This window comes from Pleurodeles waltl, chromosome 2_1 (genome assembly GCF_031143425.1).
Source record: "Pleurodeles waltl isolate 20211129_DDA chromosome 2_1, aPleWal1.hap1.20221129, whole genome shotgun sequence".
Classification (NCBI taxonomy): domain Eukaryota; kingdom Metazoa; phylum Chordata; class Amphibia; order Caudata; family Salamandridae; genus Pleurodeles; species Pleurodeles waltl.
In genome coordinates this window covers 613,328,975-613,343,824 of record NC_090438.1, presented here as the reverse complement: position 1 = coordinate 613,343,824, position 14,850 = coordinate 613,328,975, and the positions used below count along the sequence as shown (strand labels likewise).

Here is a 14,850-nt window from a genome sequence, read left to right as displayed (position 1 = left end):
CATTCATTTGTTTCTTTAACAGAGCTACGTATCCCAGTTTTGTGTTAGAGCGCATTACATTACACAGATATACAGAGGAAATGAATCTAAGTGTGTAGAACAGCATACTGGAAATATTATATAACACAATGAGAGTACAAGGCTAAGGAGTCACACATCAGCCATACACAGAGGCATTACATATTATAAGTGCTTAGCCTGAAGAAACACAAAGTTGTGATTTAAAACATGTCTTGAATCTACAGAACATTAGGGGTAGGGCTTTGTTACTATCCAGAGGAACCCATTTTAGCAACCTTCGAATTTTCATAAGATTAAGAAAAAACAATAAGGTCGTAAACTTATGCCTTGATGTTTGCATACAGCTCATTGATGATGATTCATAATAACTCGCTGTGGTTTATAACAAGAATTGTAACTAATGAACTTCAGGTAACATAAAGATTTCTGCAACAAAAGCGGTAACCATCTGAGCTAAGTAACATAAAATACAAGGCCTGTACCTCTACCTGTACCTTACAAGTTACGCTTTTCAGAAGGCACATTAGTAGTCTATGCTATTTTATGATGAGTCACATCTGTGACCAGACAGCACATACAGCTATATAAATACAATTATAATTAAATAGATATCTCCAGCAAGGGCATTAACCACATGAGTTATCTTACCATTATTGTACCCTCGTAATTGTTGGATGCACAAATATCAGCTAACCGTGCATGATGTCTTAGAATGCAACCTCTTTAAGACCAATGAGTACGTCAGAGTAGCTTTATTGTCACAGTTGTACTTGCTGGTAATTTATTTGGGGGAGAGTTTAAAAAATATATATTAGTTGACTGTCTGGTTGATCTTCTCATGACACCGGCCCTCGTGGCTACAACCCCTTTGTGCTTCCCCGCCTTGAGTCCCAACTTGTGAGATCCGGAGTAACTCTTCTTTGCATTTCCAGCAGGTTTGTCAGGTACGTCTTAACATTAGGTACTGTAGGTCGTCGCAGTGTGATCTGTTACTGTACAAGGAACCACGCCGGGGCAATTGGTTTCTGTGGATGTTTGTACTAAACCAGGCGCCCGTCTATAGCGAGGACAGCGCGTGTCCACCGAAGCACAGCGTTTACGGCTGTAGCCGTGTTCAGCACCATGGAGAGCACAGAGTACTTATGAACGCTGCGGGGCAAGGAGGTGCTGGAGAGAGCGGGGGACTGAATACCAAAGCAGACACTGTGCTCAGACCTACACCCACACACTCGTTGTTGGGTGCACGAGTGAGCTGGTGTCTCCGCAGAAGACCGTTTGTTCTTGCCTCTGTGTACCCTTAAAGTGTTAGTGGCCCCGCCCACTGCTCCTGGTTGCTCCTCCCACCCTTTCCTCAGCTCTGCCTGCTGCCTCTCAGCCTCTGGGCTCTCTCCCTCACTAGGCTCCCTGGACCAGCAACGGCAGCAGCCATGGCTGACATGAAAACAGGCGTCTTTGCCAAAAACGTCCAGAAGCGGCTGAGCAGGGCTCAGGAAAAGGTACAAGTGCCGAAAAGCAGGGGCGCGTAGGCTGCTGAACCCGAGACGGTTGTACTGGAGAGGGGAAAGGGCAGGATTTAGGGGACGCTGCCGCCTTCTTTGTCGTTTACAATGTGGACACCGTGTGGGGGTTAGGGACTGGGGGCGGAGTCGTCGCTGGCACTGGGCACGCGAGGCTTGATGTGCAGGGACCTCAGTGGAGCAGGTGCCACGGAGGCTAGGCCGGTTAAGCTGCTTGCCATGAGATGTGCAGGAAGGATGTGGTGTTGAAAATGTTGTTGCTGTGCTAGTGTTATAATTCCGTGTTGTGCGGTGCTACCGCGCATCTTACGTGGCTATGAATGTCCGGGAGGTGGCCATCCTCCCTGCGGGTAAATTGTGCCAGGGTGGCCCTTACACCTCCTTCCTAGACAGCAGCCACTCTTGTGCAGGCAGACCAATCCGCCTCACTGTAATCCTTTAAGACTGTCTGCTGCAGCCCCCCAGTATGTCAGGCCGGCATGTGCAGCGGCTTCCTGCCAGTTCGCCTCAGTGTATTCACAGGCAGGACTGAGGGGGCAAGGACGGGTCTGGGGTCGATTTTGTTCTGAGACCAATCAATAATGCGTAGGAAGAGAAGGATCGTCTTTGCCAGAGTGTCCTGGGATGGGGTTTCAGTGCACGCTTCCTACGAAGCAGCAGAAGCGAGCATGTCCTACAATGAGCTGTCCTTCTGCTGGAGGTCAGCGAGGCAGCTGGGCCAAAGAGCCCCAAATGCACACACGCTACTGCCAAGGGATGCAGAGAAATAATAAAAAAGACAGCACCTCTGGGGATTCCCCGGGCTGTCAGGCCCGTCAGAGTACAGACAAAGGATGAATATTTATAGCGTGGGCACGTGAGCAGAGCTGTTTGCGCCCATCAAAAAATGAAACTCGACACTTTATATTTTGAACTCCTGCTAAATGGACGTAATGTTAGCACACATTAATGTCATTGTGTGAAATTTACAGTAAGGGGTTGATTGCATTTATGTTGTGGTTTTCAATGGAAAAAACATTTTTTTATTGTGACGAGTTAAGTAATGTATACCTTGTGCCCACGTCCATTGACCGGCGTGTTTCCGTGCAGTGTGCTCATCCTCACTGTATGTGGAGGAATGAGGTGGGGAAAAAGCAGATGGGTGAGGTTCGCCCGGACATGAGCGTGTGTGAGGAGGAAAGACACAGCGAGTACTACAGAGAGACAGAGACGGCTACAGAGGCTTTCGAGTAGGTTGTGAAAGGGAACATGAACTGCGTGGGAAATAGAGTGAACGAATTAGAAGAGAAAGAGAAGGCCTCTATGAAAGAATAGCAGACTTAGTAGTATATGCGTGTGGGGGGGGAGAAGGAAGTAGTAATAGAGACTGGAAAATAGAGAGGCGGGCACAAATGTATGTTGCGGAAGCGCTTGAGTTCAATGTGTTGCACTCAGCAAGCCATCAGAATAATCGCACGCGCGCTCACACGCACGCACACGAACACACACGCACACATACATAAACACACAAAACTGAAGACCATTAGTCTCAGACAGCCTGACCTACACACCACCTCCCCACATACTGCAACAGCTACAATGCCATCTTCCTCTTACACGCCATCACGTGCGTGCAGCACACCCACACACTGACAGTGTGCCTCACACGCGTTAGTGAAATAATGGCAACACATTTTTCTGTCTCTCCTCTTCACACACGCGCGCACGCACGAGCTATTTATCACGTGTACTCGCTGTGTTATAGAGCATAGCTTGCTCGGCAAAAGCAAACACAAAAGGTGGATGGGTGTCACTGCACGCTTGATACAGAGTTTGAGCCATGCCTGTCCTCTGCCTAAGATTATTATTTAGATCTTGAAACAATAAAACGCAGACAGTGAGGGCAAACACGTTGAGAGGCAGTGCACCCCCTGCACAGCATGTGATCTGCCCTTGTTATTATGATGTGCAACCGCTGCGAGTACTGGAGCCTGCTACATCTGAGCGTCGCACACCGTGAGCCCACGGGAGTAAGCGGATTGTATTTCCTTTAATATCCTGTCTGCCTAGCCCTGACTCACGGTGAACCCTCCCGGGGGGTCCTAGCAGCTGAACGGAGTTGCCCCATGTGCGGGCACACCCATCTCCGCTTCACGTGAGCCACTCATCCCAGGAGGCCACCTTCTGTCTTGTGCAGCCTTTCATTGTTTAATTTTCAGAAACATTCACCACTCTGTTCCAAGTTCTCCTTCACCCTGCACGAGTTAAAAAATCACTCTCAAACAAGAGAACCTTTTTAAGAAAAAAAAATATGTGTCGTCGTACATCTCCCCCGTCTAGGCGTAACTATTAAAACATGCTTTTTGTTCTTTAAATACAGAAACATTTAAAAAATGCATGCGCGAAATCAAAAACAGCGGAGTTAAGATGAATTTGTTCCCAATAACAGAGGATCGCTGGATATTCAGAATAGCAGGATTCATAGTATTAAACATCCTGTGACAAAGACAACAGGCCTGTCTTGCAGTTGGGTCCCAACTAAAGCATTAAAAACTGCCTGCTGCAGTGAAGAAAAATACAAAAAAAAACATTGATATCTATGTACAAAGCATCTAGGACTTAAATAATTAAAATTTTTATGGTAGACTATACTACTGAGACATAAAATAGTCCCTCATGCATTGTAGTGCAATAACTCATTAAGATGCGGAATGCTTCTCTAAACAATAGCATATGATGAGAGAGAACTATCCCTCTTGGCGGAGTCACAGCCCACTAGTATAAGAGGGGTTAGTAACAAAAGACTTTACAGGCAGCTGTGCTGTTAAACTTGACCTGAAAACCTTTTTCGTCATTAACACTGTGTCCACACTGCTGATACTTGTTACTTTCTCCAGACATTGCGTGATGCTAGAGCATTCTCTAACACGCTGCCGTCAGAGCTGAAGATATAGTAGAACCCCTCAATACACCCAGAGTTGCAGCACCCCTAGGAGCAGCATGATTGGGTTAAAACTAGGGGTGGGTTTAATTTGCGTAATTCTTTATAGCATAAACACGTGGAATTACCAAATGATTCAGCAGGATTACACTTGAATTACCTTAGAAGAGTAATTCTATATTTAGTGCCGTTTCTTAGTGCAAAAAAATCCCCCACGCTTCAAAAATGGATATAAGGTTGCATTTTGTGCTAAGAGATAGTGCTAAATGCAACAGAACATGAATACAAGAATTCTAAATGTGCTCTTGGTGTAGGATTTTCCTCAACTTGCTACCAGCATTTAATGCTATTTTCATAGCGCAGAATGCACCCTCACTTCCAGAGTGGACAAGAGAATGCATTTTTCACTGTGAGACAGTACTAAATGTAGCAGCCAAGTTTGCTCTGTAGAATTTTTTCTCTCTAAATTACATGTAATTATGCAAGCAGGAGTGGTTGCATAATTATTGGTGACCCACATCAAAGAGTAATGCAGAATTACAGAAATTACTCTGAACACTCCAGAGTAATCAAAATTCTGACCAGGCCTGGTGAAAGCACTCTACACCAGGCAACACAAGGACTGTTCCAGGTTATGTTACCTTTGCATTGTGGGCATTATAATGAAATGTCCAGGTCGTAGATGTTTCCCCATACTATGGTACCTACTGATGTGGAGTGCATAAGCACAGTTGTACTGATCACGTCCTAGCAAGCCTTCAATGATGAAGTAAAAAGCAGTTTGCCACAAAGGTAGACACGCTTATGTTTGAATCTTGGATTGAGTCTTGGACTATATGCAGTGAGGCTGTCCACAAGCTTTGTTGACTCCTTGCGGTGTATGCAATAAAAACATTTATCGATTATATATCCGAACATTCCCAAGAGGAGGTCCAGACAGTTGAATGCTGCTGATCCATCGGGCCGAAAAATCTCTAAGGAAGTTGAGCTCCAAATTAAAATATCACACAGATTATTTACATAAAGCATTCATTCAAACTATGTCAGCCAGCAAATAAGTCACAGATTACATCTCATTGTTGTCATAAAAACATCTATTAAAGATTACATTCTGCTTTATACTATCATTTTTTATCACAGATTTGTGCTTATCAGTTTCCCTTCTATTACATTTCCTAGCAGAATAATGCAAACCTCTATACATTGTAACTCTATCAACGACTCATTGCTACATCCAACGTCTTTTTTTATGACCAACAAAAGCTGGCCAACTGCCAGCCTCTGTAACAAAGAGAGTGCATTTGAAAAGTGATACACTGTCCCCCATGAACGACTTGCTTCCAGGTTTATTTTTCCAGTCAAATAGGTAATATCATCATTCTGATCAGCAGAAACCCTCTTTGTAAATCTTGGACACATAGGGGGTCATCCGACCCTGGCGGTCATAGACCGCCAGGGCCGGGGACCGTGGAAGCACCGCCAACAGGCTGGCGGTGCATCCAGGCCAATTTGCCGCGGTCAGAAAAGGGAAACCGGTGGTTTCCCGCCGGTTTTCCCCTGGCCTGAAGAATCCTCCATGGCGGCGCTGCAGGCAGCGCCGCCATGGGGATTCCGACCCCCTTCCCGCCAGCCTGGTTCTGGCGGTTTTGACCGCCAGAACCTGGCTGGCGGGAACGGGTGTCGTGGGGCCCCCTAACAGGGCCCCACAAAGATTTTCAGTGCCTGCATAGCAGACACTGAAAATCGCGACGGGTGCAACTGCACCCGTCGCACCCTTTCCACACCGCCAGCTCCATTCGGAGCCGGCATCCCCGTGGAAGGGGGTTTCCCGCTGGGCGGGCGGGCGGCCTTTTGGCGGTCGCCCGCCAGCCCAGCGGGAAACTCAGAATGACCGCCGCAGTCTTTTGACCGCAGTACGGTCTTCTGGCGGTTCCCGCTTGGCGGGCGGCGAATGACCCCCATAGTCTTCAGAACACTCTAGGGTTTATGGCTATCCAGGTGGTAAGCATTTTACGACTCTGGATAATTAATGTATAGCAACTCAAGATAGTAGCTGAACTATTGATCTGCATAGCCCCTTTTCTCTAAGATGTTTTGTGAATGTTATCTTAGCCAATGATTAACCTACTGACTATTTCAAAGTCAGAACATATTTTAATTTTACAATTACATTCAGTGACATCGAGCTTATCTCAAAATGAACGCCCTTCTCCACAGCAGAGACTCAACCTATTACATGGTTTATTTGCTTTCCCCAGTTTAAATTCCAACTGGTGGCATGCCAAGATATGTACTAGGCATCTGCCTCCAACATGCCACGAATAGCCTGTTTGCAAGTGCTTCCAAGCACTGCAGAGAGGAACTGAGGCAACAATGACTTTAGTGAGGCTCACAGAGGTCACGAGGCGATGCCAGGATTAGAGCCGGACCTCTTCTGGCCGAATTAAACAACCTGGCTGCTAAATCTTTTGTCTTCCTCCTCCCTATGTAAATGTGCTATGTAATCTTATCTCATGCATAAGGTTATTCAGACACACACAGTGAGAATTTGCCTGAAAGTTGCTAAAGTCTCCCTTTATTTTACTCTGGGTAATGGGGCCTTAACGTCAAATGAAGTTGCTTTCTTTTGTTAGGTTAGCGAAGCACACATTTCTATACAAGCAGCCACATAGATGTAATTGCAAACGCCCACTCAGATGCAATACTGTTAATCACACTCAGTACATTTCTCCAATCATAAAAAGGCATACAACATGTCAATATAAAGAATATGAAAAGTAACCTCTTACCATAGGAAGTCCAGAGTCCTACAGTAGCAGGTCAGCAAGGTCACGAGAGAGACAACCAATAACAAATCCCACTTTGTTAACATGACTTGTGCCTATACTTTTGTTATATTACGTTTATTTGAATAGAGTACATGATCCAGAACTTCCTCGCACTTTATGAACCACTCCTCTTAATATTAGCTAAAAGGAATAACTTCAGTACCAAAACAGAGACTAAAAAGAGGATACAAACTAGCAAAAGGGTTACAGGTACAAAAGGCAGGCGTTTAGCACTTTTCTGAACTGAGGGAGATAGGTTTCTTATCAGAGGCACAGCTTTTTCGCCAAATGTAGAAAGTCTGACTTTGGGTTTTGACAATAAGATTTGATCCGCAAGTGGCAAGCTTCGAGTCGTTTGATGCCATCTGAGTTGAACCAAAATAGTCTAGGGAGTTCTGATGAGTGGCTTTATCAATCAGTTTCGTAGATTTAACAAACATTGGCAAAGTCAATATGTCTGGCCCTAGCTGCCAGCCTCCCAGCTTTGTCAATGCTTATTTTGGTTAGTCAATTTTTATGTAAAACTTGATCGAGGAGTTGCCGATCCCTCATCAAAATGAAAAGACATTGGCATAAAGCAAAAAATATTTGCGTTCTCACAGCCCATAGACAATAAGTCTGGCATTGGTTGCCGGTCATTTTGGCTTTCTTAGTGCTTGTCCCGGGCACTGAAGGTAGCTGCTTAACGAGAAGAGATGCTCTTTGCAATCGAGCTGATACTATCACTTACAGTGAAGTTAGTGAATGGCTGAAGTGGACTGATCCATTGCCGCTTACTCTGTGGTGTAATAAACTGAAGACAAATGTAAATGACATACCAACAGACCAATTATATGGTCATACGTTACACATTCTTAAAACTGGGGAGATATGTTTACATCTTAAGCAGCCTATTAACAAGCAGGATGCTGTTTTATTTGCTATGCTAACTGGAGACCTTCAAGGTTTATTAATATATTCACTTTCTTTCAAAAAAGAAATTAGAATATGATGCATACTGATTTCAAAGAGGTTTAAGAGAGATCACAACTGAGTTTTCAGGCTCTATTAATATCTCAGTTTTGCGTTAGTAGCTCCTCATAGGAAGTCGCCCAAGGAAGATAAATACAATTTTCAGCGTGTAATGGTCTAAGTGCTGAATTGATGTCAAAGCCGAGTAGGACAGGAAAGAAAGGCAATTTCTTGGACAGGACTAGCTCAACTATTAAACATACTGTAACCTGGGCAATGATGGCTGTCTGTACATTGTTGAATGACATGCGTAGTGAGAACGGAAGATGGCTGCTCAGGGGCCCAGCTTTGTAGTGTTCACCAGTCTGTGGGTGGGTGACACCCTAATACACTCCTAGTCCCTCTCTGACCAGCTGAGTAAATATTCCTGAGCATTCATCTACCTATGTTAATTTTACAGTAGTTTGTGTTTGCCTTCTGCAAACAGGCCCAACTTGCGACATGTCGGGGTGAATCCAAGGTTACCATAGTCTTCAGCCACTCTATACTTGGGCTCTGAGAGCTGGGGGTAAGTGTACTATGAAAATTACTAGTGTCCTCCACTTCTAACACTAAAATCCAACTTTAAGCAGGCCGTGGACGCACAACATAAAATGCAACAGCATTCTAGAAAGACAAAGCAGGGTCCTTCAGTAATCACACAGTGGACACACAAGAATTGGGCCTTTTGAATCCCCTCGAAAGCCGCAAAAGATTTACATGTGCCTCAATTAGACCTCTCTTGCAGGATTTGACACTGTTGTACCCGCAGGAGGGGTTTTAGTGCCCACCCTCTGTGTATCTGCTGAGCTCAGAGGGGCTATCACTGCCCATTAAGGTTAATCTGTCGATCAAAGTGATGTATTGTTCTGTTCTTCGATGAAATTTCACACCTCATTACAGGCAGGGACATCCAGCAACTTCAAAAGAAGGCTAGTTACCCTATAGTGGATCAGGCCACTACGTATAACCTTTCTTAAAGTTACATTTCTGACTTTACCAATGAACTGGATTTTTAAAAAAGTTAGGAAAAGGTTTTGAGCTTTGTAACACCATTCAATATTGTACCGTACCAGACGTACTGTACCATACCATAGCATACCATACTATATTATATTATACCATATCATACCACATTGTAGCATATCATATCTATTTCATTCCAAGCCACACCTTGACACACGACACCATTCTATAGTCGTGCTGTACCATACCATTCTGTGCCTTAACATCCGCACCACTGCATAGCATACACTCTTACAGCAAATCACACTTAGGCCCGTATTTATACTTTTTGACGCTAAACTGCGCTAACGCAGTTTAGCGTCAAAAAGTTTAGCGCCGGCTAACGCCATTCTGAAGCGCCATGCGGGCGCCGTATTTATTGAATGGCGTTAGCCGGCGCTAGCAGACCGGCGCTGCCTGGTGTGCGTGGAAAAAAACCACGTACACCAGGCAGCGCCGGCGTTGGGGAAAATGGCGTTAGGGCGTCTTAAAAATGGTGCAAGTCAGGTTGACGCAAAAAAATCGCCTCCACCCGATTTGCGCCATTTTTAACGACGCCCAGACGCCATTTACATGACTCCTGTCTTAGTAAAGACAGGAGTCATGCCCCCTTGCCCAATGGCCATGCCCAGGGGACTTATGTCCCTTGGGCATGGTCATTGGGCATTGAGGCATGTAGGGGGGCACAAATCAGGCCCCCCTATGCCAAAAAAAAAAATATATATATTTTTTTTATACTTACCTGAACTTACCTGAATGTCCCTGGGATGGGTCCCTCCATCCTTGGGTGTCCTCCTGGGGTGGGCAAGGGTGGCAGGGGGGGTCCCTGGGGGCATGGGAGGGCAGCTGTGGGCTCATTTTGAGCCCACAGGTCCCTTAACGCCTGCCCTGACCCAGGCGTTAAAAAGAGGCGCAAATGCAGGGTTTTTTGCCCTGCCTACTCCCGGGCGTGATTTTTGCCCGGGAGTATAAATACGACGCATTTGTGTCGCAGTCATTTTTTTGGACGGGAACAGCTACCTTGCATCTCATTAACGCAAGGAAGGCGTTCACGCAAAAAAATGACGCTCTTTCCTCATACTTTGGCACTAGACGCGTCTAACGCCAAAGTATAAATATGGCGTTAGTTTTGCGCCGAATTTGCGTCGAAAAAAACGACGCAAATTCGGCGCAAACGGAGTATAAATATGCCCCTTAGTTTATTCTGTGCCACATAACTATCACATCCCATCACATCACAATATTAATATAAGCTACCACTTCACATCATTCTATACAACACCAAAATATAGCATGTAGTAATTTTTATTCTATTAAACTCTGATAAAAAGAGTACAGGCAGATGGTTGAAAAAGGTCTGGGATTCAGACCAGTGTCTAAAATATGTGAGGTGCGTTAAAATGGGGAAGATGCCTGGTTTACTGAATCTTATTAATAAAAGCTCTTTCAAATTAAATTGTAAAATAATATTCTCGAATGAAGAAAAAAAGTAACTTTTGGTTATGTTCATATGACACAAGCATGAGAGCTCCAGTACACTTTTCAGTGCAAGATTTAATCAACACAGTCATTCAAAATGGTCTGAGAACAGTCCAGATAATTCCCTGACTCAATCAACTTTATTAATGTTTAGTGTGCCATAGTAAGAAATCATGGCTCAAATTGAAGAAGGGCCTTGCACCACATTAGCGTCATTTTTTTACGCTAATGTGGCGTTAGGTTGGCAAAAATGCAAAGCCACGCCAAATTTACTAAGTTGAGCAATGCACGTATTGTGCCACTTTGTAAACCCTTGCGCCACATTATGCATGCGCCAGGCATAATGTATGCAAGGTGGGCATTCCTCTGTTAGGTAAAAATCTATGAGATTCCACTGCACCACATTTCTCATCATTTTCAATGTCTGCTCAATTCAGGCATTAAATCGTGGCGCACAATTGTTTATATGGGATCAATGTACTTTGCAGAATTAGCATCAATATTTTTGGCGCTAATCCTGCAAAGTACCACAGTAGTGTCAGAAATTGTGACACTATTGATCCTAATGTGCGTCATGGTACGCCGTATCATTAATATGGCACCCACATGGCTGCGCTAGGGGGCGCAATGGGGTACAAGAGAAGTGGCACTTCATGTAATAAAGCACCACTTTTCTTAAATATGGGCCCATGTCTTTTGAGAATGGTAATTGTTCCATGTTGTGTTTCAGAGCACTTTTCTGTACTCTGGAGCCAGTAGGCTCAAGAAAACAAGGGGCAGGGATGTTTGAAAAGCTTGCGCTAGAGGACTATCCATTCACTCCATCAAGGCGAAATTATTACTATTATGTTTACCTTCCACCAAATCTCAATTGCACTAGGCCTCAGCGTCTTCTGGAGAACTCATGTCTAGTGTACAGCAGCTAAGCGCTGAGACAGGTGGAGTACCACTGCTCGGTGCCATCATTCCAGCAAGAATCACACCCAGTGGCGTAGTGAAGCTCCCACTTTAGCAGCTTAAGCTGGGGTGTCACTGGGCCCCATGGGCTGGTGGAGTAACTCCTTCTAAAAAATTCATTATCATTATTTATGGGCCTCATGAATCTGCATGTTTGCAGGAAGAGGTTCATAAATAACATCTTAGGAAATAGTACGACAGAGGGCTGTTTCCTAGGGCTGACAGGAACAGTGAAGAAAACAAAAAAAAATATGGAAATACAGGGAGAGGAAATGGGAAGTGTAAGTGAGACAGATAAAAACGAATGCAAATGTAAGGAAGTGGAGAAGAAAGATGAGTAGATGCAAAGAGGAAATAAAGAAATGGAGGAAGCTTGAACGAAAGGAAGAAAACATGAAAGGGAAGAATTAAAAAAGGTGAAAGGTAGGATGAATGGAAAGGCAAGGTGATGAATTCATGGCAGTATGAAAGAATGTGCAAAATGCAAGGGTAAAACAATAAATAGAAGGGTGAAAAGAGGAATATAGGAAAGGGGAAGCATGGACTGAAGAGTGAAAGGTTCAATGAGTGAAAGTCTTAGTGAAGGGAAAAATGAACAAGTATATGATATGATGAGAAAGGAAGAGACAAAGGATTGATGGATGGAAAGATGGACAGAAACAGGGATATATTGATAAGTGCAATAATCAATGTATATATGAAACTGTGAAATGATAGATAGTTGGATGTATCAGTGGATGGAACGATGAAAGGAAGAACAGGTTGATGAATGGGTAGACAGGTGAGAGGGTGGATAGATAAAATGGTTGAAAGAAGGAAGATAATGTGACTAGAACTCATTTAAGGAGGGCCAGGTTTTCTGCCTTTGCATGCTCAGTGTGACCAGAGGTATGGCTCAAAGTGGGGGTTATTTTAGTTTTCTGGCTTCTCCCTTGATTACACCACCTGATAGGGATAAAATAGGACTGTTGCATCTGGTATTGTCTAGATATTGTGGATGTTGGAGACACACACTGTTATGATTACAGATCCAACTTCATCCTAATATTACCATTAAAAACCTCCAAGCTACCTCAGAAAAGTGAAATTAGCAATACCGCAACAAAGAGCTGTGCAATATGGAGAATGGAGGTCACCACATGTGCCACATTAAGATATTATAGCCAATGTGAAGAGCAGAAAGAGCAATGCTCATCAATTTTTGGAGTCTCCAAAGTCTATTTAAAAAAGCACATTCTGTGGTGGAGAGTTACATAACTTTGATCCTTAAACATGGATTTTCCTGTTGAAGTGCGGTATGTCATTTGGGTTTATTTTGCAATAATGAGTGTAGATGCCTGATAGGAAGTGATCTTTAAAGGATCTGAGCTGTACATTGCTTGGTGCACTTTGATCTGGAACCATTGCAGAGCTCTCATACTTAGATAGTCATACGGAAGTCTATTCAGGTGGATATGAGGCAATTTGTACAGTTCTGAGTCTGCTATATTTTCAGGAGTGTTAAACTTGGGATACCAAGTTAAACGCTGGTGCAGTATGTAGGCAGTACTTTACCACTGTGAAGATTAGAGAAATCCATTTGGCGAAGCGCAGACTCGTCCCAGAACAGACAAAAGTGGTACAACAAGATGCTTACTCAAGGGAGGGTTATTTTCTCAGCCAAACATTAAAAGGAATGAATCTCTTCCAGACATTAAAATTGGGGAGTTGCACTCTCAAGCTGCTCAGACAACATGGGAAAGCTAAATCTCCATTGGCGCCATGCTAATGTGGGTATTGTTAGCCCAAGCAAATTTAATAGCAGGGCCTATTCAAGAAATCATTAAATCCTTACTAGAAGCGTGAAGAAAAGGTAAGGGGTTTAAATATCCACAAGACAATATAATATGAAGTGTGACAGAAGATTCTCTGTGTAAAGTGCAACCACTTGGAAAACATGCCTCTGACCTGAAAAATTACCCTTCCAATGCCATTTTCCAAAAAGGCTTTAGGGAACATCGTTTCAGTGCTCTAGGGAAATACAAGAAAATAAGTCTGTTTATGCAACAATTAATCACAATACTCCACCATTTAGGCAACCAGTGCCAAAAGGCAATTACATTTGTAGAAGCACTTAACAAATACAAGCGGTCGCTCAGTCAACATTGAGTCGTGGTTGACATTACAGAACTCTCTGTTTAGAATCCTATTGTTCCTTGTATTTTTAGTGGCGGAGTGGAGGCAGCCACAGGACTCAAAAGCAGAAACTCAGTCTGAACCCCGTTAAGGTGTTTGGAAATTTGCCAGTCAAATGTTGTCTTTCAAGCCATCACAGATATTTTTGAGATCTGAGAGAGATTTGGGTGTCTTTCAGAAACACTTTGACACTCGGTTTGTTGATTCCAATAACTATGGATATTATGTAATTCAATCTGCACCACCTAACAAGAAAGAGCACATTCACTGCCTGACGTAGAATTTGGTCAACGGATGATTCACCCATCATTTTGGAGGTCTTGCAACCTCTGAAAAGCGCACAGTCGAAAATATACCATATCTATAGCTGTCTAACAGGACAGTGGAAATGCTGCAAATTGGATGACTCCAGCGAATGAGGATCAGAGAAAACAGCTTTTAAACCGCACCGTGCACCAGCTCAACATTACCAGCCGAACACCCTGTGCGTGTGGGCTCACGCATGCGGTAAAATCATAAAAGCATGTGATTATCTAAACATATGTAGCATATTTTAATATTATCGGAGGAACTAGTGGTAGCATCTAACACACCCTCCCCTTTAGAAAAAAATAATTAAAAAAGAAATAGAACAAAAATGGAAAAAAAAACAAAAGTATAATCCAGTGAAGCAAAACTAAATTAGAGCACAAGGAAATACATGGGGTCATTACAACGGTCGGCGTTAATATGGCGGTAAGTACCGCGAACAGGCTGGCGGTACATACCGCCATATTATGACATTGGCGGGTTGGCTGAAGCCAACCTGCCATTGTACCACTCCAACCGCCACAGTGGTAACAGCTGCCTGGGCTGGAGATATCCATCTCCAGCCCGGCGGCCGTCACTGTTCTGCCTGTATGATTATGACCCCGCATACCGCCATGGTTTCTGTGGCGTCTGTAACGCCACAAAAACC

At 43.9% G+C, this 14,850-nt stretch overlaps 1 protein-coding gene across 12 annotated transcripts in view; it reads left to right on the top strand.

The window, feature by feature from the left end:
• The first annotated feature begins 1,389 nt into the window (after positions 1–1,389).
• The window catches only part of AMPH (amphiphysin), a 927,201-nt gene continuing 913,740 nt past the window's right edge, over positions 1,390–14,850 (top strand). For all 12 annotated transcript variants that reach the window (XM_069215773.1, XM_069215772.1, XM_069215765.1 and 9 more), the window contains exon 1: positions 1,390–1,517. In XM_069215773.1, the coding sequence (XP_069071874.1) occupies positions 1,449–1,517 (69 nt within the window). In that variant the 5' untranslated portion in view covers positions 1,390–1,448. The remainder of the gene's footprint in view (positions 1,518–14,850) is intronic.